Source organism: Myzus persicae, unplaced genomic scaffold (assembly GCF_001856785.1).
Source record: "Myzus persicae strain clone G006 unplaced genomic scaffold, MPER_G0061.0, whole genome shotgun sequence".
Lineage (NCBI taxonomy): Eukaryota > Metazoa > Arthropoda > Insecta > Hemiptera > Aphididae > Myzus > Myzus persicae.
The window spans coordinates 510367-532969 of NW_019103933.1; the positions used below are offsets into that span (position 1 = coordinate 510367).

The following is a 22603-nucleotide window of genomic DNA, read 5'->3' on the forward strand; positions in this document are numbered from 1 at the left end:
GGCAACTGGTACATTTGATTGGGGGCAACTGGTATATTTTTAAAATCGCGATAATAGCCTTGGGGGGCAACTGATAAACACCCAAAATCACTATATGAGAAATGGATTGAATATCCAATGTTGTCAAAATTTCAATTTTAAATGCTTATAAAAATTTAATTCGACTTTCCAGTAGAATTTTTTTTTTTTGATAAAGGCAGACAAACTTATAATATTAATCTTGTATTAAGTTTTAAAACCTTAGATATATTATTAATCTACATTTATACTTTACGGGTATTATCTCATATATGTATAGTAATTGGAGCCGGGCGCTAAGTAAACGGCGAAAATCTCCCTGTATGTGTACGGGTATCCCCACGGGGGTTGTGTGTCGGGGGCAGCATGTCGGGGTTGTGAGGGTGTAGGCAATTCGCACCCGTAGTTTCGCCGTCGTCGCCGTCGTGGCCGCCGCCGTCGTCGTCGTCGTCGTCGACAGCAGCGGCAGCAGTAGTAGCAGCTGTCGGTCGGCAGTGTCGTGGAAGAGCCCACACCTGACCCACGTCTCGCGAACCAAATCGGCCGGGCACACATGGTCGTGACTTACGCACATCCGACCGGCCGACCGTCCGCCGCCAAAGTTTGAACCCGTTTTGCCGACCCGCCGGCCGCCGCCTGCCCAGATATTTTTGAACGCGTAATCATTATTTCTCGCCATCTCCCGATGCTCGCCGGACGACGATGACGAAGACGACCGCGTGCCACGGTGGACTGGCGATCACGACGTGGTGGTGTTGGTGGTGCACAGCCGCTCTGGTGCCGTTCGTCATCGGTAAGTAGCTCAAGTATAATATGATCACTTCTCATCGATACCGTATTGTGTAGAGATCTTCAAGTATACCTAGGTACTATATTATAAGTAGTGTATATAGGTACTATAGTTATATTCGACCCGGTCACACGGTGTTAACGTTTCGTCACGGCTTGTCTGTCCGCGAAAGCTCATAATTCAAATGTCACCGAGTATATGACATAATATATCGTCGGTTTTGTAATTATTTATTATCATACCAGCACATAATATTTGTTAGTCATAATTAGTATGCTCCATATTTTAAAAAGTTACTTAAAGTATTGAAAGTATAGTTTACATTAGTATACTTTTACTTTTTAGTATATTTTACAAATTAGTTTATATACATAATAACCTACTTATATACCAAGACATAACCATATATTATAAGGCACATCTGAATATACTAACATAACACTTACTCTGTATGAAATTACTCTTTTTTTTTTTTGTTAAAAATATTATTTGTACCTAATTAAAGTAGGATTTTTGAATTCGATTTTCATACTTATAAACTAATTAATTACATTATGGTTATTTGCTTTTTAATATTTGTAGAGTACAAGATAGTAGTAAACTCTTAGTATGTAGAAGTTATAAATATTTTTGAACATTAAAAAAATCTTTATAACTTTCTACCATGTTCATTTTGTGTTTGTATGAGTAAATTAAAGAGTAATTTACTATACAAATGAAAAAAACAAAATACAGACCAAGTTCGATATTAATCAATTTAAACTAAATAAAATAAGATGAATACATCATTCAATGTTTTAATCGAAATTTTAGAAATAATATCAAAATTTGTTTGCTTACTGGATAAAATGCAACTTATTTAGGTAGGTTTTCCATTTACTCTCACAATTTATTTGCTTACTATAGAGACATGCAACTTATTTACGTACGTCAAAATCTAAGCAATTATTTAATAGATTTTTCTTTCCATGGGGGTTTAATCGTAGCCACGATTTGATGTATTTACTATTTTCATGTTAGCTTCTTAATCATTAGTACTAATGTACCAAGTGAAATTGAATTAAAATTGCTTAAGATTATATTTTTAAAGTCAGGTAATATATTATATTAATTTCTTTAATTTATTATGAATATTCAGTAAAATAATAAGTTCAAGGTATGTAAGTTATAATATGTAAAATAATTTAAATTGTTTTCATTTTTTAACTATTTATAATTCATTGCATAATTGAAAAATACATGCTTAACGAATGGTAAACAACATAAATAGGTAGCATTGTAAACTATTTAAATCTCGATAATCAAAGAAAATATATTTAAATCTGAACACAATTATATACAAAGTGTGTACAAACCAACAATTTAATTTAATGTTATGGTTACAATATTATAATTAATTTTTGTTTAAAGTAAATAGGCATAAGTTTTGTAATATTCTCAAAACTATTTGTTAAACAAAGTTTAAAAAAAAAAAATTAACGGTTTAATGAGAAAATTATACATTTGGTGTTAATACAACAATAGATTACCGAGATTTTATTTATAATTATATTGAGCTTACAAAAAAAAAGAAAATGTATTAAGATCTATGAAATGAAAAAAACTCATTGTATTCAAATATTTTTAAATTTTTAAATTTTTGTCTAGATTTGATTATTGATTAAACAAAACTCTTGTTTAGTCATTGGTACAATTTACAGCAATTATGTCTAATTATTATTATTACTGGACATGTCAGTGATTAAATTAAAAATTATAAAATTCGGAGAACAAAAAAAAAAATAAAAGGTCTAAATATTCAACTAAGTAACTTAATGGCATGTCGGTACATACTAATAAGTCATTTTTAACGTCAACTTTCATTTGCATTGTCTAATGCTTAATAATTTAACTCGTGTCATATAATTAACTACTAATCGTTTTAAATTTTAATTCTCAGCATTTACATACAATATATTTATTTAATCGGTGAACGATATTCGCTTATATAGAAATGCAGTTACTATAAGGACTCATTTTATACTAGAAAAGGCAACTAGGGTAAAATACATTTAAAAAGTATTTGAAATAAATACTGGAATAATTATGAAAAATAGTATCCGTACTATGTATCAAAATACTTCAAAAATATTCCAAATACTTTTAAAATACTTTTTAGTTCTTGCTTTAAATATTAAACCAATAATATCTACTTCATTTTATTTGAGAAAATTTGAAATTAGCTCCATCATTAATAGTTAATAATTCTACATATAATATAATTTATGTATAATAGTATAATTATATATAATTTGACCTAACCTTGATTAGCACTTAGCAAACATAAATGATAAACAATATTATAAATAACAGATACCTTTATAGGCTATAGTTATATAATACGAAGTTCAAAATTTCAAATATTATTCATTATGAAGTATTATTGCAATATTGCATATTATTTTAAATAGATACTTAGTGAAATTGACAAAAATGTTTTCGACGTTATCATAATATTTTAGCAGTGTAATATGATTGAAAATTATGTTGATTATAAATAATTTTAAAAAAATTTTGTTTACGATCGCTAATTTTGATTGTTTAATTAAATCGAGTTATTATATTATAAATATGTCTGCGTATATTATCAAACAAGATTATTAATTGTATGTGTATATTAAACAAAAGGTATTGTTTTCAGAAAAAAATGTTTTGAATTGATTTGAGTTGAATTGATACATCAATTATTATAAAATACAAGCTCGTAGATGAAAATAATATGATAATTATTTCACATTAAAAATTGCCAATGGGTTAACAAATATTATATCAATGCTGTTTGAATTTTAAGTCCGATTTTATTGCAAATTATATTATTAGCTATTGAAGGTAAAGTATACCTACCTAGAATTGTTCATGTATATTTACAGATACTAAGTGGTATGCACTATGGAGGGATATAAATAACAATAATTCTAGTATTTCGAATAAGTGAAAATTCGTGGAATAGGCTGTATATAAATATAAATTTAATTGTTTCAATTAGGTACCAATGTACTTACTTACCATTGAGTTTTCATACCACAAACATGTTGTTCAGAATGCGTCATGCACCTATTATACTTGCAGTGAAAATACATTTTGTTTATCAAACATTTATGAAATTTACATTTGTGTTAAATATTTATATAAATGTTATGTGTACCAACTTTTTTGAAGAATAAGTTTAAAGTGACTATATAGCTGCTGTTGAGTACACGGTATGGTCACGTAAATGTATATTTAAGTTTTTCTCATAATTTGAATTCTTCTATTCTATTGAGTGGAATGATTATACCACTAATATATTTTTTATTATAGAGTCGTCGTATCATGGTGTTATGATAACTTTCGCATCAAATCTCATAACTTAGAACCAACGTAAGTTCAAATATATGAATATATGTTCAAACATTCTTTATAAAATGCGAACTTTTATATAATACACTTACTGTATAGTCATTTGAATAGGTTTAATATTTAAGAATATTTTTGGATTTAATATTTACATTTCTTTAGAAATTGCATAAATGAAAAACCTTTCAAACTGGACATAAATTATAATATATCAGTCCGTTATTTTGAGTTTATTCAAAAATTATTTACACTTTCAAATAGGTATACAAAATATATGTATTTTTATTTATCTTGGTTTTCGTACACAAAAACAAACATTTTGTTTTCACTTTGTTTTAATTGTGTGCACAATTTTAGGTATACAACTTGGAAAACTAGAACAAATAGTGTCATAAAGGTTAGGTCTGTGTTTTTATTAGTAAATTATAATTGTTTATAGGTATTGTATTGGAAATTTATAATGGTATAATTTGCGTCTAGATATGTTTTTGTGTGATTTTTCCTGAATATTGTATGGTATGATTTGTTAATTTATGTAAGAAATAATAGTTGGTAAAATAAACTGCATATCCGTCGATGAGTTGATATTAACATAATATAGTTTTTAACATTTTATGAATTATAAAAATTCTTTTGTTGATAAGTAAGCTAAGGGATCGTTTCCTTTTTACTTTTCGATAAAATATGCTATAGATATTCTTATTTTATTTTTTCTTTAAAGTGTGGCCTAGATAACTTATCTTCTGCTTATTCATACTACTAACGACTTCCACATATTTTCGCAATCGTTAAAGTACTTTATCATTTGCGATTTTCGTCATATCCATAGTTTTGTTCTGTATTCATCGACATATTCAAGCATCAAATTTCTGAACGTTTTTCGTTGTGTCTTAGATATAAATAGATAATATAAATATAATGTAAGTTTTAATAATATACTTCTAAACATAATAATAAATGCCCAACAATTTTAATTCAGTATTTGTGTAAGTTTCATAAATGATGCCTAACCACTTGGCAGATTCCAAAGAAAATAGGTTACTCTGAACAACATGTTTTCTATTATTGATTTTTTTCTCATAATTATATAAATTATTGTCTTCAATAGTTTCCCAAAATATTCTTCTACCTTCTGTCCAAAATTACTTTTTACTTATATTTTTTTAACATAAATATAAATGTTTGAACTAAACTATAACTAAAATAAACGTGTAGGTTGGTATTTCTTAATATTAAAATAATATAAATGTAGTTTCAAAGTTGGACAACTTTATTTTATTACAAATATATTTTTAATAAAGAATATAAAAAAACATTTTTAGTAATTTAATAGTTTGAAAATTCTAATATACTTAATTACAATAGTTTATATCGAAGGTTGCTCGGATTCATCTTTCAAAATAAATAATAGCTTTTTGTAAATATAATATAATTACCTGAGACCCGCCCAAAAGAGTGACCTAACCGTGTAACGTCCGTAAAATATTTCTATACCTTTTTCAACATCTAAATTATGAAGCTTTAATAACATATTTAGTACCAACCTAATGAAGAAAAATGTATGTATTATTTAGGGTTCTACATTTAAATATTTAATCATAATCAAAAATATAAGAACAATCTGCAATCGCTCACAAATAGGTACCAACAGTATACTGTACTCATATTTTTACATAAATTAATATTCTAATAATATTAATATTATTTTATTTATTGACCTAGGGATTTTTTTTTATAAAAAGTTAACACCAAACAATAATATTATTTGTAGTTTATGTAAATATAAAGATACACCTTTTGTTTTTAATACTTACCTCGTTGTTTTTAAACATCATTTTATATTTTATATACAAACACTCCATGAGTCAATATTAAAATATATTTTAAATTCAGTGTCACAGAAATCCAATATTATGAAGTAACAAGGAACAACTATATTACGCGACATGCAATAAAAATTATATAAAATACAATTTTTGTTACCTAATCAACTATCATTCGTTTCGTTACAACCTTCGCAACAATATTTTACGGAAAAAAGACTTAAAAATACTTTATACCTAATGACTACTATATTGTTCATTTTTATCGATGTAAAATGGAGGTTTGAAAAGAAATCAGAGTAATGTCTTTACTCTGGACAGGACTAAAATACCATATCATACATTATTATGTCAAATCAATTTAAAAATCATTCTATTCCACATTTACTATTTATTATTAGAGAATTTAGGTATTTATCTAAGAAAGGTGAAAAGATGAAAAGTAAACATTTATGAGTTTAACATTTGCGTTGTTGATTTGTGTATATCATGATTACCTATGTAATTATAGCTCGTTCTTGACTACAATCCCCTAATACAGTTTAGACAATAACAGTGCACGCGATACGCCCTCCCAATGCCTATAATTTTCTTCAGATCGTCTTGTTTCACAGTTTCTGGAATAGGTTCAAATGCATTTAGGTTAAAAACATTTTTTTATATTTATGATAACTTACACAAAATAATATAAACTGGCGTGTTGTCATCTAATTAAATATAATGTGTACTAACAATATATATTTTTTCTTTTTATCTGAAAATACGTGATAATTTTTATTTTTGGAAAATATGTAGGTATTTACACTGTCTTATAGTGCACATACGATTATTATAAATTTATAAAAGTGGTTGGTAAAAAGTGCTGTTGACACTGATACAAAAGTCTATATATATTACATATACATACATTATAAACAATAAAATCTATTTTTATTTAGTAAGTACCTTTAGGGATATACGTCCTATTGGTTATTTAAACATGCAATAAACAGCGCAACTTAAAAACGCAGTTTGTATTTTATTGAAATCCAACAAATAGTTTTAGTTTAATTGAAATTAAAAAATTGTCTCTAAACCATTCATAGGACGTTATTGCTTCCCTCGTTCTGGCTGAGTTATTTCGTCATTTGTATTGCACTATAATTCAGATAGATACTTAGTTTGTTATAAAATCTAATAATTTAGACATAGGACGACAATTTGCATATAAACCCGGAAGACTACAGGTGTGCACATATATGATATATTATAAAGTTTCTCTACACTTTTGGTTATTTTATATGAAAAACATCTACATCCCGAGTAGTAGTGATGATTTGTAAATTTATAAAACAAGATAAAATACACAATGGTAAAGCTATTTCGACGATTGACGATTAAACCGATCGTGTTGGCAGTATAAATATATACACACACACATTACACATAATATATATTACGAACGCAGAATGTAACCGTTTTGGGTTACCAACTGTACGATACCGAGTTTGAAAATAATATTAAGAGAAACGTTATTTTGTCGCTAACACTAAGGTGCTGAAGATGACAGCTATTACATTTTGAGAATAACAATTTATGGGTCTTCGTCGATTTTATCCGCCAAGAAACTAAGCTTTTGGTATTACCTAAAGGCCGGCTACACGAGTTATAGTTCTGAAAGTATATACAATTACGTACATATTTTATTTAGTTGCCTAAATGTAATCAAAAAACTTATAATATTTTATAAACCCAAGATAGGTACAAAATCTCTTGTTACAATTTTTTTGATTTATTTTCTATCAATTTACTGTGAGAAAATAATTATAAATCAATTTTCCTCATATACTCGTATTGTGCATGATTTAAATGGTGTAAATTTTAATCTAGAGTTAAAATAATATTGGGTACCTTCTTATACATATATGAATTAAAAATTTTTTGTAAACACATATTCCATCATTCATATTGTCAAATCTGATATTTTTTGAGTGTGAAGATTCGATTAGTTACTACAATTACATGTCAGTACCTACAATTAGTAATACAAAAATACAAGTTTGGGATGAGCATAAAGATAAATCGACAAAAAGATATGTTCAACAATTTTGAAAAGATACTAGATGCCTACTAGATTATTCGTTTGTTTTTTCATGTAAATAAAATCAATATTAATTTAACTCAGTGTAGATGTATTGTATATTTGTATGTACGTATACTTATAACTTCAACATAAGCATAATATAATTTTGCCAAAAGATTGAGATAATGAAAACAATCTCAAAGTGCCCCACGCATACGTCATTATCTGCGTTCAATAATAATTTTGAAATTTTTTTTTGATTACAAGTAAAAAATTAATTATTACTGCCTTTTAGGTATACAGGATATCTTTTAACTCGTTAAATTAATAATTTTACATTAATTCTATGAATCAACATTCAACAATGGAATTAACAATGGTAAAATAAAAAAAATCGAAAGAAAAATGTAACTTCATCTGTATTTGTTATCCTAAATTATAAAAATATACAAGATACATGATACACAAAAAAAAAGAAAGGAAAATACATAAACTTACTTCTCTACAGTAGGTGTCAAGGATACCTCGTCATTGAATAAGTCACTGTAATGTATGTGTTAAATTTGAACTCAATGATAAATCATTGCACACGATAAACGATTCTGAGCGAAGACGGTCTGTCAGCCTATATTACTAAGTATATTTTATGAGATATTTATATTGCTATAATGGTAATTTATTATACTATTAGTAATACGGAAGTTGAATTAATTTTCTATGAAAACATTGTATTTATTATATTATTATTTATTAATATTGAATTATTATAGTATTAATTAGTTACTCATATGGCCATATAATATATTGCTGTTATTATCTTTTGCGTCAATACTGACTTACCGTAGAACGGTGTGAATAGGTTCATGGTACAAAATAATACAATATAATATAGGTAATTGTATAAAAATTAAAAAGTGTAAAAGTTTTAAAAATTCCAATGTGTATATAAAATATAATAATATACTTAAAAGTTTCAAGTCCCCATAAATAATATTTTTGAATTACGACAAAGTTATTTAAAAGGTTCGTCTAAATATCTAATTTTGTCCAAATTTGAACTTGAAACGACTATAAAAATTTAAAAAAAAATCGGGGTTAAATATTTTTGAAATGTTTTGATTTAGAACTAAATTTATTATGAGGGACATTGATTAAAATATCAAGTTGAAGCTATAAAAATAGAAAATTGTATACATTTTATGCCAGCTGCAAAATGATTTTAAATGATTGTTATTTTGACAAATGTTGTCAATTTCAAATGCTTACAAAAAAATTCTGACTTTGTTTCTTTAATAATGTTAAATAACTATATAATAACAACTTTTGGAGAACCTTATATTTAAATATATTATATTGTGGTTTTAAGATTAGTACTAATTAGAAAGTAATTAGTATTTACTTTGAAGAATGTACTTATACTTCGATATTGTTATAAATCATGGGGTAAGTCATATTAACATAAACGATTTACATAATTATGTAATGATGTGGCTTGTCTAGGAAAAAAAAGTTTTTTGAATAATTATATTAGTTTCAGTAGTCCTAATATTCATATATAAAACTATTAATATAAGTTGTTTCAAAGTAGATCAAAGAATCAGTTGTTTCAAAGGAGGATTATATTACTTATTTGTCTAGAGTCTAGACAGTCAAATATGCAGAAGCCTATAGAAACATCAGAAACACTGCAAGACTTGACACATTTCAGACGAGTTTCTTTTCAGCTAACCATTTGTAATAATTATTATTCTTTAGGCCATAACTTTCGGCACTTTGAAATCTTAATATAATATAATACTGTAAATGCACGAATTATATCTGAATTGATTTTTTTATTACGATGGACCATTTAAGTATTCAGCTTGACGCGCTATCAGAATTATTTTCAATTTTATGATCATCCGAGTGACTGTCTCAAATATAACTGAAATAACCAATATTTTGATCAGAGTTAGTCACGTTTTATGATTTTTCAAAACATTTTACTTTGATGCAAAAGTATGGCTTGACAAAAAATGGTTCACTCCTATCATTTCCTGAAAATTAAATCATTTGAGTTAAATGGAATAAGTTTTTATTTTGTTTTATTCTATTGATCATATTCTAAGGAGTACACATATAAAAAAGTTGGCCGCTCTGCTGTACATTTCATGTTGTGTGGGTCACTGTAATCATTACAGTGTAATACTGTAATTGGAGTGTGAGGTTTGAATTCAATAATATAAAATCATTGTTTACGAAAAACACTTCAAAGTAAATACGGTCAACCTATATTCTTAAGTATATTTTGTGATATTATTGATATTAAAGTAATTTATTTTACTATTACTAATATATACAGCGAGTTGTATTAATATATAGAAATCCGAATTATCCCGTATCCAAGCACATTGACATGGCTATCCAAAATTGTACAAGATGCAAATTTTCAATTAGTTTTCTTTTCCTATTTAACTAGTTTGCGTTTATATTATTTTACATCGTTATAATAATTTATTAATCACTAAAAAGTGTAAATAATTCTTAATATTAAAAACAAAAATTCAAGGTATGGAAGTTAATTTAAATATGTGTGCAACGTATATTCGATGAATAAAGAATGTATTAGACATATTTGTTTAAAATGTCAAATAATGTATTAATTTCCTCTTTATAATTGACATAATTTTCGAAGTATTATATTTCATAATACTTTTTGTGAATCTCATTGCACTTTTCTTTAACTCGAAAATGTTGAATATATTTACACATTTTCATTCAAAAAAAAAAAAAATACGCCTTACCTTACCTAACCTAACCATCATTTTACATCAATCTTCATGATTTTTTTTCTATCGACTTGATATTGAAATAATAATCAATCAATCATTCTGTGCACGCTTCTATTCATGATTGTACTAAACTGAAATTATTTTTTACATTTTCTTTACGTTACTTCGTACAATATTTTTACTTAATCCCACCATATCCCATTTTTATCAACATACACCATAGTGTTTTTCTATCTATGTATATTCCATTATTTTGTCATATTTTTTATTTGTGCTCCAGTAAACAAATTCAACGTATTAGTAGATAGCACACATCATATATTATCCGTATAAATTAATTTTTGTTTAACAATTTTAATACAAATGCTATTTCTGCTATACGAAGTGTGTGATTGTATTTTGATTACTGTTATTGTAATAATACTGCAATTAAAGATTCTAGTTGGATGGCTCAGTCACTATATGGTTCAGTCGTTTATAATGTATTAAAAGAAAACAATTCAGTTAGTTATTTAGCAAAGATCTTCAAAGTTTTCGATTATACATTTACCCTATCGAAAATAGAAACATTATATGGAAACTTAATGTACTACTTAATGTTACTGTCTTTTTAGTTACGGTGATGCATTGGTTAATATAATAATATTGTTTTTGACTTTTTTACCAGAAAAATTCTAAAACTGATTTCCTATATGATTTTGGGTATGGCTGCATACCTATTTCCTAGAAAAAAAAGCTGAAGATTTGTAGGTATATTTACTTACAATATTAACTTTCAATCTCTATGCTGGGACGTCCATTTAAAAATTACCTATATACCCATCTATATTGACCATTAACGAGGAATAACTTCAATCTGACATATCTTAGCTTATTGATCTTAATTATTGACATAATGGTTATTTAGTTGTATCCAGTGGCGTATAGGAGAGGAGCCAATGTTGAAATTTCAGGTTTTGTCATAATTTTAATCCGTCGAGCCTTACAGAAAATAATTTCTATACACACCACTCGTACTTTCGGTAGGTCACACGTTTAACTCTGTGTACTTCTATGTTTTATATTAGTTTATTTATTTTAAATTTAATTTGTATGTAATTCATTTTAGAGTAGATTTGACAATTTTTTTTAAATATTTGTCAAAAAGAAGATGAAAAAAATGTATATATATATATAGTATGTCCAAAGCATTTCATTTCAGGGATTTAATTTAAAATATAAAAGTGATTAAATTAGTGATAGGAAATGATAAGTGATTTGACAGACATTTTAAATTAGATAAATATAAATTGTTTTGTAGTTTTGATTTATAGATGGAATTATAAAATGTAATTTAATTAATATACTGTACCTATGAACGTTTTTAGATAATTTTTATATTATATATAATTCTAATATTAAATTTAATATATTTATTTTTTGTTATTTAAAATGATTTTATTTGAAAAAGTTTTCTGTTGTAGACTGTTAAATTACCCCAATTTTTTAATCCACTCTTCCATATTTAACATTTTATGAACATTTGAATTACACTTTAATGAAAGAATATGATCATATTGATGTTAGAAAGAGTAAATTATTACGATTTGTATTTAATTTATTAATTTGTATGTCGAATATAAAATAATAATAATTAATCAGAATTTGTATAAATATCTCAATATAATATTTTAAAGTGTTTCATTTCCAATAATCCCTATAATATCTATGTATCATTCAGATAAATATAAGAAATATGCTTTTAATATAATTAAAAAATGTAGAATTTTTTTGTAATTCAAGTGAAAGAAGAGTTCACATAATTATTTTGGAATTATTATGTAATTACATTGAAATTAAAAATTCAAACAATTATTAATTACTTTGCACAAGTGTCGTGATTAAGGAGCCTCGGGACTGTCATATTTTTAATCAAAAACTATTCATTCTAATTCCAACAGAACGTCGCAATGCCGATGCCTATGTCAAACCTGGAAAAAAATGAAAACCTCATATTATCATGTGTACGAGAGATTGACCAAACTACATTTTAAGTATCTTAATTTGAGTTGTAATAAACGTAGTTAAAAAAAATCACACTTAAATATTTAATCAACTAGAAATAGTTTTAGAAATGTGCTTTAAGGTCAATCCCTTGTAAATAATATTGGGAGTTCGAACATTTTATTCAGTATGAAATTTAATCGAGCATCGTGTATTAAAATGGAAACCGTCGTTTGAGTGAAATCAAGACATTTTTTTTTCGTACTCACGAAAAAGATATTTGACATGTGTTGTAATAAGTGAGTGCGTACAAATGGTCACTGAAATAATATGGCCCACGGACGAATGCATATGAAGTTGCCTATAAACTGCTCCTTGGATTCTAGGACAATAACTTCTTTTAAAATTAATTCATCAATGAATACAAGATATTCTAATGCATCTAATATTCTTATCCCATAGAATTTCGTTTGAAATACAATTAACCCGTTTATTTTTGTACTTAAAATAATATTATAATCATTTAAAACTAATTCCAGTATTCTAAATTCTAATAATATAATTACTATGGTTTCCATTAGGTACTTTTAAAAAAGTACCTACATTATATCTAAATTATTTAACAAACTATGATTGAATTATTTTTAGTATAACCGTAAAAACAGAACTGCATACTATGATATCTGAAAAATAGTAGAAATAAACTAACAGACCACATGAGTATATAACATTTGGAGCAATCAAATTGGTAAATGGTAACCACTTGAATCAAAAATAGTTTTTATAAGATACTGGAAAATCATTTGTTTTATTTTAACAAAAACTCGTTATTATTCTCCTAGTTGTTTGTTTTACTTTTTTCATTTTTTTAATAAGTTTCCTTCAAATACACGTATGGATTTATTTTTTGATATAAATAAGTATGCGTAGCACGCCAAACTAATATTTTCTAGTTATTATTTAAACGACGTGATTCACTGATATTAAAACTGTGTGTTTGTCTCTGTGGCAATCGCATTTTTTAATTAATATAAAAATCAAACCTAAGTACCTAGTTATGTAATTAATAACACAAAAACAATTGGTACTCATACATTTAAGCATTTTAACACTCGAAGACTTTTGCATGATTCACCTTATTATTGACATGCCAACTAACTGTTCATTTTTCCTCACAATTAATCTAAACCAAAAACTGTAAATATCTCTCTACTGTTAAGTGAGTTATATAATAAAATGTGTCAATATATTTTTTTTGTAAATAAGTTACTGTAGGCTAAACACTTTTTTTGTAGAAGTTTTTTACCAAATATAGAAAAAATTCCATTATCCTTGGTCATAAAAATAATTAAAAATAAAAAAAAAAATTTCAAAATTTCAAAATTTCAAAATTCTTAAGAGTTCTTCCTAATAATGGAAAGTCACGTTTTTCGTAAATATATTTCCTATCATTAAACTATTAAATTATGAAATGAGAACACTTATAAGTTATAAGTAACAATCAATTAATATTTAAATTAAATATATTTTAAAATGTAATAAGTTTTTAAGTATTTTACTGTTTAAGAAGCATGTACCTAACTTAAATCGATTTATTTTCGACATTATTTTTCTGTTAACTGTATTGTTTTTCGACTTTTCGGTAATAATTTTCTCAATAGACAATTTGAATGTAATACATTTACAAATCTGGTAAGAGTTTAAGAAGAATAAATTTACCTATCATATTTACACATTCAAGAAGACCATTCCAGAATCCAAATACGTATTTGTAGTCTCTCACTTATTGCTAGTGAGTACGTACCTAATTTGGCAAATTTTCGATCGAAAATATTCACGTTTAATTTCAATATAATATTAATTGTCCAATTATCGAACCTGAAGGTGACAGATGGTTTGTACTTTGTTGACAAGGTTTTTTTTTTCTGATAGATTTTTTTTTAATTATATCTTATACTAAAAATAACGAAAAATTGTATATATGAACTGCGTTGATTATTAATTAATAATTTCAAATATTTCGCATTTGTAAGACGGAGTCAATGAATTCCGATGTAACTTTAATGAGAGTATTATATGAATTTAATATTTTTTCTAATCAATAATAATAATAATAATAATAATATTTATAATATAACATTATACTTAAGATCATATATCATTTTATTCTTAGCACTGATTATATTTAGAAACGTGCCTTGTGAGGGTAACTTAAGCCATATACTACGCATAGTTAAGCCTTATCTTTTCCATGGTCAAATGGCTTCTCATATTAAAAATTGGCCTTATACGTACCTAGGTATATTTTCCAAGAAAAAACCTTCATTCGCTCATAATATCTCTAAAATAATTATAATGAAATGGTTATAATATTATTTATAATTATCATGAATTCATGAAAATCAAACTTGCCAACATGTTGTTCGACGGTTCAGTCTGTTCAGTCTGTCTGTGCAACAAACGTATTCACTTGTACTGTATCTTATACATACAAATTAAATCTTAAAAATAAAATAGTTTTTTTATAATTTCCATTATTTGAGAAAGGCATTTTAAATCAGGTAAGTGTTTATAAATTGAAAATATAATTGTTTTGATTTACAAGTACAATATATAGTAATTACAATTATAACTATATACATAGAAATGAGCTCACTTTTGGAAATTATTTGTGCGGCCGAAGCTGCTGGTGAACTTCAAGAACCAGCACAGAAGCATAGAAGGTATTGGGTCCATCCATTACACAGAAGTAAAGAATACGACATGAAATTTCAAATATTTTATGACAATTTAAAAAAATATCCTGACAAGTTTTTCGACTACTATCGTATGTCCATTCAATCGTTTGAAGAACTACTCGAAAAGGTTCGACTAAATATAACAAAACAAATTACGCACCTCCGAAATCCTATAAGTCCGGAAGAACGGTTGACAGTGACTTTGAGGTAACATTTTTAAAAAAAAATTTTAAATTTAGTTTTATTTTTTTATCTACGTTATCTATATAAAACGTATAATATGTGATGACTAAAACACATCACATTATTGCTTATTTAATATTAGTTGGTGCCTGGTACAATAAATAAATGGAAAATTTTTTCTTTTGCTACAAAAAACATCTCTCTACATGTATGTTCGTAGCATTTTTTTTATAAAAAAAATAAGTTTTTCAGAAACAAATGTTTTTTTTAAAAACACTCAGTTGTAAAATTAATACATCTTTGCTTCGCTCGGTGACGATATACACCCAAAACGATGTCATAATATAATAATGGATAGCGATACTTATTAGTTATTACTATAAAGTAGGTACTTAATATATTAAAACAATTATTTGAAATAAAAGTTTATCATTTATTTTAAATATCATTACAAAGTTTAGAATATCTCCTTTTCTTCAAATCACAATATCATTAAATTTATAAAATAATAACAAAAACATAAAACAAAAAATAATAAAGGAAAACATTATTGCATAAAGCATGACTTTCAATATGCAAAAAATTAACAATAAGAAAAAATAAAATCATGTATATATTATAACCTACCTGGTTGTGTTTTATACCTTATAATTATTATTTATTATAAACAGTCAATCAAAATAAATTTTATCGTTTCTGATTTGATGGTAATGGTTATGACGTGGGTGTAAGTGTGGTTGGAATGTGGTGGTCTGAATTAGAGGATGATGAATGAGTATAGTTAAGTTGGGTATATGCTGGATATGAATATGGGTAAATCTGAGCATTTGAATAAGAACTGGAATTATAATGTATATTAGACGATGGGTTTTGGTTCATTGTATTATAATTATTAAGATGTATAGGAGCAGTTGGAACGGGATACTGACGTTGTTGTTCATGGAGTATATTTTGCTGTACGGGTGGATATGGATATTTTAAAATATTTTTTAAATATTGAAGGCTGTTTAGGTGAAATTCTAATTTTTGCTCGTCATTTAATAATTTTAAGTAAGGAAGAAACGACATTACAATACTCATGTCTGGACTTGATGTCATTTCTTGATTTTTTTTTAGTTGATCAAGTAAATTACTTTGAAATGGAGTAATTTGATTTTTTTTGGTTTTTTTTTGTGTTTTATTATAGTTAATAAGGTTAGATGAAACGTTTGCTGGTGTCTCGGAGGAATCATCATCTAGATCGCTTAAACAGTGACGTCCTGTATCGTCTTCTAAACTGTCAAAATTATCGGTCGTTCTAAAAATTAAATATAAATTTATGTTTAAAATTATTTATTAAATTAATATTGTTTGATTTTCAGATAAAGAATTAAGATAGAGACATAAACATTGCCAAAAAATTTAAAAAATATTTTTAAAATATCATTATTATATAATATACGATTATTAGCACCTATACTCTATTTAATTTCTAATTATTATAAGTAAGCAATTATAATAAAAAAATAAAAGTAATTAATTCACTTACTTCCTTTTTTTAGTAGTTGTATTTAAAAATGACATGATTTGTGCGTATGCGTACGGTTTTTTTTGTGTTGCTTCTGATCCGCTTCTTATACTTTTTTCTTCAGACATATATTTTAAATATGCATCACGAACATGTTTCCATTTTTTATTCTTTAACTCTTTTACTAAATTAAAAATTATATTCAGTAATTATTGTGATTTAAATTTTATATTACGTATTAACGCTATCATGAGTTATACTTATAATGTAATTTTTAGATTCTGATTTTAATACCAAAATTAAAAAAATTTAAAAAAATGTTTTAACGAAAATATCAATCTAAATAACTGGTGAAATTTTCAAGTATCTACGACTTATACTTTTTGAATAATAACAAATATTTAAAACCGTTTGAGGATAAATCGTTATCGTTACGCTATTTCGAAAAAAAATTAAAATTCAAACGCACTTAGGTAAAATGACTTATTAATTAACAATTTATTTTATATAATTAAAATGAAATAAAAAATACCTTAAAATCTTAATACAACCATTACAATAATTATTGTATAATGCACATCAAATAATTACCTTATTTATTAAAAATAGGTTTTTGTTAAACGTTAACAGATACCTGGCAACTGGGACACATTTCGCTGCGTTGCATTTTGACTTTCGTATTGGAAAAAGTACGATAAACGGAATTGTAAGAGAAACATGTCAGGTTCTATGGTCAGTCCTACAACCCACAGAAATACCAAAACCAAATAAAGAAAAGTGGATAGATATTTCAAAAACGTTTTATTCGAAAACAAATTTTCCGAACTGTCTTGGAGCAATTGATGGTAAGCACATCAGATGCAAAAATCCAGAAAACTCGGGTTCTCTGTTCTTCAACTATAAAAAATACTTTTCAATAGTATTAATGGCAGTGGTCGATGCTAATTTAAATTTCATATATATCGACGTAGGCGCATATGGTCACGAAGCCGATTCTAGCGTTTTCCGACAAAGTGCGTTTGGAAAAATGTTATACTCGCAACAACTTCAAATTCCGGACCCAGTTGCATTGCCTTTAACCGAAAACAATATTCAGCCATATGTTTTTGTCGCTGATGAAGCGTTTGGTCTTCACGCAATTTTATTGAGGCCATTTCCAGGCCGTGGACTTAATAACACTCGTCGGGTATTTAACTACAGGTTATCGAGAGCAAGACGTACCGTGGAATGTGCTTTCGGAGTTTTGGCCAATAAATGGCGAGTTTTGCACACGACCATTTTAGTGGAACCAGATTTTTGCGATGATATTGTTAAAGCATGTTGTGTTCTCCATAATTTTATCCGAAAGAGAGATGGGTATAATTACGATGAAGAAACTGATGTGCATAATTTGGATAATTTGACATCTCGTGGAAGAAATATTAATAGAAGTGGAATAGACGTAAGAGATAATTTTGCTGATTATTTTATGGCTGATGGATCGGTACCTTTCCAATACGGAATGCTTTAGAAGAATGATAGGTTATGAATGATAGGTATATTTTATTTTATATTATAAATTATATTATTTAAAATTTTTTTTTTTTTTTGTACCTATGATATCACCATGTATTTGAATTTAATTGTATAAATTATATGCATTAAATAATGTTATTATTTTGTTTAATAAAATGTCATATTATACAGTACATAATACATTATAACATAAGTAGGTATAGTATAGTAATACTTACCTTTACTATTTTGTTCAATAGTATTGTTTTATTTATTTATTTATACCTATTATTATAATCATATGATTAATTTTCTTACCTCTTTCTTCTTTTTCAGCAGCTTCCAAATTATCCCATTCCAAATTGTATACTGCTTCGGCTACTTTCAACCAAGATGAGCTTTTTAGGTCCCTATTCATATACTCATTTGAGCTCATATCCCAAATACACGGATAGTTTTGAACCTCGGTTATTAGTTTTTCGGTTGAATACATGTTTATTGTTAAAATAAAAAAATATTTAAATATTTAAATATTTAAAAAAAACTGCAAAGTGCACTATTCAAAAAATAACGGTAACCGAAAAACGCTCAGTGTAGACGGCCCTGTAATGAATGAATGTAATTTTGAGTACGGCGGAAACGCATCGTCACAACCAAACCGCAACAGCGCGCGGATTATTCCAGACCGATTTCGGACGGTTCGGAGAAACGGTCTAGTCTAGACACAACAACGCGGTTTATATGTTAATTATAGGTGTCTCGGTCGTTTACCGATCGGTTGCGTATTATCGGCAGCCGAAAAACCGCTAGTCTGATCCGGCACTCAATCAAAAATTTATATTTGAATATATATTATCTTTTGATTTAGATTGAACAATAAATATTAAATAATATAGGCATTCGTAGTCTCCGAAGCTGTCATATTATAATTCTATATTGATTATTGACATTCGTTGTCAAACAACGTCAATAACATTTTCAGATTCTATGTAAAGTCACTATTATTATTGATATGATATTCGATATTGTATATTTCATTCTTTATGATAACTTAATGTAGTGAACCCAATTTTCAATACAATATAATATATGCTAGTGGACCTCCCGTTGACCATTAATCACATCGATCTAACGTATTATTCCATGGTTTGTATGCCACATAAACCTTACAACAGCATCAAAACTCACTGAATTTATGTGATTTCTAAATTTTACAATAACGTTGCCACACCTGTCTTTTACATGATGGATTGATAACATAATATTTTCATAAAATACATATATATTGTAGAAGCATTGTGTAGGTGTTTTAGAACATGAACTTTTTTTATTTAATTATTTAAGTAAGTACTTACAAATTGAAATGTGATGGGGGTGATATTTGTGTTATTTAAAATATCATACATTTTTTTTAATTGATAATTATACCGGTTACCAAAATAAAAGACATGAACACAACGAAGATTCGTAAAAAGTGTAATAGGTATTGATTAAGGGAGTTCGCTTTATTATTGCATTTTCAATGTATCGTTAAATCCACATTGAACACATTAAAAAATAAAGTACCTACTTCGAAGTCATATAGAAAAAATGATGGTATAGTAAACTATAATTTTGACGTATTTGATGAATAGGAATATTTGTTTAATCTTGACATTATTGTGGAAAAAACATGTATTTAGTCATCTGGGCCACTTTTAAATTTTGAGTGAACGAGGCGGTTGTGAAATTTGTACGTCTTACGATTATGGACAGTGTTATAATCATTTGCGTTAATCAAAGATGATTATATTGTAATGCAGTGAAAAATTTAAAAATATTAATATTTTTCTCGTAAAATTAGATTTGTATATTATTATGTAGCTAAGCAAATACATTCAAATGTCCAGAGGACTAGAGATTAAAATTGCATGAAATTGTTTGACAGTTTTTTTTTGAAAAATAGGTTTTATTGCAATTCACTGAAATATTTACGTAAGACAGTGTCATACTCGTAAATATAAAAATTGATGTTTACATTATATAAATGTATTTGCTTATATATTCCACAGAGTTAAGAATATATAGATAATAATAATTTATACTATGCCTACTAATCTAAAAAAAATGTAAAAGATTAAATTTTCCAAAGGGGAAGAAGAGTCCTAAAAGTTTTTCAGTACTCTCTTGTCATGTTATTTTCATTATTAAAAAGCTGGTAGGTAAGTGGATGTCACTCTGCTGTACAGTAGGTTGCAAGTGAGTCTCTGTAATAGATGGTGTTAAATTTTAATTCAATGATATAAAATCATTATATACAAAAAACGATTCTGAGCGAAGACGGTCTGTCAGTCTATAATATTACGTAGTATTTTAGTATATTTTATGATATTATTGTGATTAATGTAATATTTATTTTACTATTAATACTACAGTCAGTAGGTTAAAATATTCTTCGCCAAAAAAATTACATTTGAGAAGTCATCGTGTGTAAAAAATATTTAAAAAAATGTATGGTATATAGGGAATGCCAATATAGACATTCAGTGAGATTTTCATTCATCTAAGATTATTTTTTTAAAGTTACACCAAAAATCAAAATCGATTTTGTCAAAAACCAATTTCGTGTAAAAATTCCGATTTTTCCTTAATGTTTTGTTTGTTTTACACGGTGCTTTTGAAACTACTGGGAATTTTAAATGTTGACCTCCCGAATGCATAAATTAGTTTCACTTTACCACCGGAAAAGATACTTCAGTTGAAAATTGAAGTATTATTTCGACTTCTTAGACAAAGACACAAATAAAAAGAAAAAAAAACACATTTCATTGTGAAGTCAATACATTCATCTCTCCGAGAATCTAATATAAAATAGGTTAGGTTTAACAGGTATAACATTTATAATTTGTATATTATGCAACAAATATAAATATTGTATAACTAATAAATAAGCAAATTTTTTGACAAACATAACTAACGACACAAATAACGACAATGATCGATTTTCAGTTATAATAATAGGTAGGTTATATTCTAATTGACCTAATTAGTGTGGATACTAAATAGATACTTGATTTTTTTTTTCAAGATGCAGAATCAATAAGACCACGACGCCAACGTCTTTATTGGCTGTGTGTGTGCTTGTGTGTTGTGGTGGGTGATGAGAGGAGGGGGGGGTCTTCAGGAATTGAAAGAGAGTCGAGGGTATTAATATGAAATTAGTGGATTCAAGCGGTGGTGATAATATGTTATAAACTTATAACTACAACTAAATAACTCATAATATGCTTATGTGTAATTACTTTGTTTGTAGAAGGTTTTTCTTTAAAAGTGGACTGTCTAAAAATGTAGGTACTTCTATTGACAGTTATAATTTACATATTGATAGTGGTTGGAAATCCTCTATTATTTCTAATTTGGATAGTTTGGCACAACCCCATATAGTTGGCCAACATAGCCTAACTTGCCCTTATCGGTAACCTTTAAATAAAAATAAAGAGTTTATTTTTGATAAAAGTTTAGATTTTAAAATATATTGTAACAGGTGTAGTCTAGTAACTATTTAATAATTGTATTATTGATTTCAATTGAGAACGCTCAAGTATTTCATTTAAAATAATGTTTTTGTAAAAATCCTTTTTTACTATTACTCTTTCTAAATTTATAATATTAGTTATTACTATAATAAGTATAACTGTAAATCACAAAACATCCATACGAAAGAGAATAAAAGCAATAATAGGTGCCAACATTTTGTTTGTATTGTGTTTTAAAATATAATAATTTTCAGATAATATGGGTAGGTAATCTAGATAATTATTTCTTTTTAGTTACAACCTTTGGTATTCATTTTTAATTGTTGTTTGCATACATTTTCGTG

The 22603-nt window shown here is 26.7% G+C and overlaps 2 protein-coding genes across 2 annotated transcripts in view; both read left to right on the forward strand.

The window, feature by feature from the left end:
- The first annotated feature begins 472 nt into the window (after positions 1–472).
- Positions 473–22603, forward strand: part of LOC111036564 (B-cell receptor CD22-like) — a 102643-nt gene continuing 80512 nt past the window's right edge. The window contains exon 1 of the mRNA XM_022318628.1: positions 473–811. Within this exon, the coding sequence (XP_022174320.1) occupies positions 721–811 (91 nt within the window). The 5' untranslated portion in view covers positions 473–720. The remainder of the gene's footprint in view (positions 812–22603) is intronic.
- LOC111036563 (protein ALP1-like) lies at positions 15216–18841 on the forward strand. The gene is made up of 3 exons (XM_022318627.1): positions 15216–15383; positions 15467–15767; positions 17881–18841. Exons 2-3 carry the CDS (start codon positions 15469–15471, stop codon positions 18758–18760), a joined length of 1179 nt encoding a protein of 392 aa, XP_022174319.1. The 5' UTR covers positions 15216–15383; positions 15467–15468; the 3' UTR covers positions 18761–18841.

Excerpts from the sequence above, each read along its gene's own strand:
- LOC111036563 (XM_022318627.1), top strand. The coding sequence starts at position 15,469 with ATGAGCTCACTTTTGGAAATTATTTGTGCGGCCGAAGCTGCTGGTGAA. Across the intron at positions 15,768-17,880 it reads CGGTTGACAGTGACTTTGAG|ATACCTGGCAACTGGGACAC; the intron begins GTAACATTTTTA and ends AAACGTTAACAG.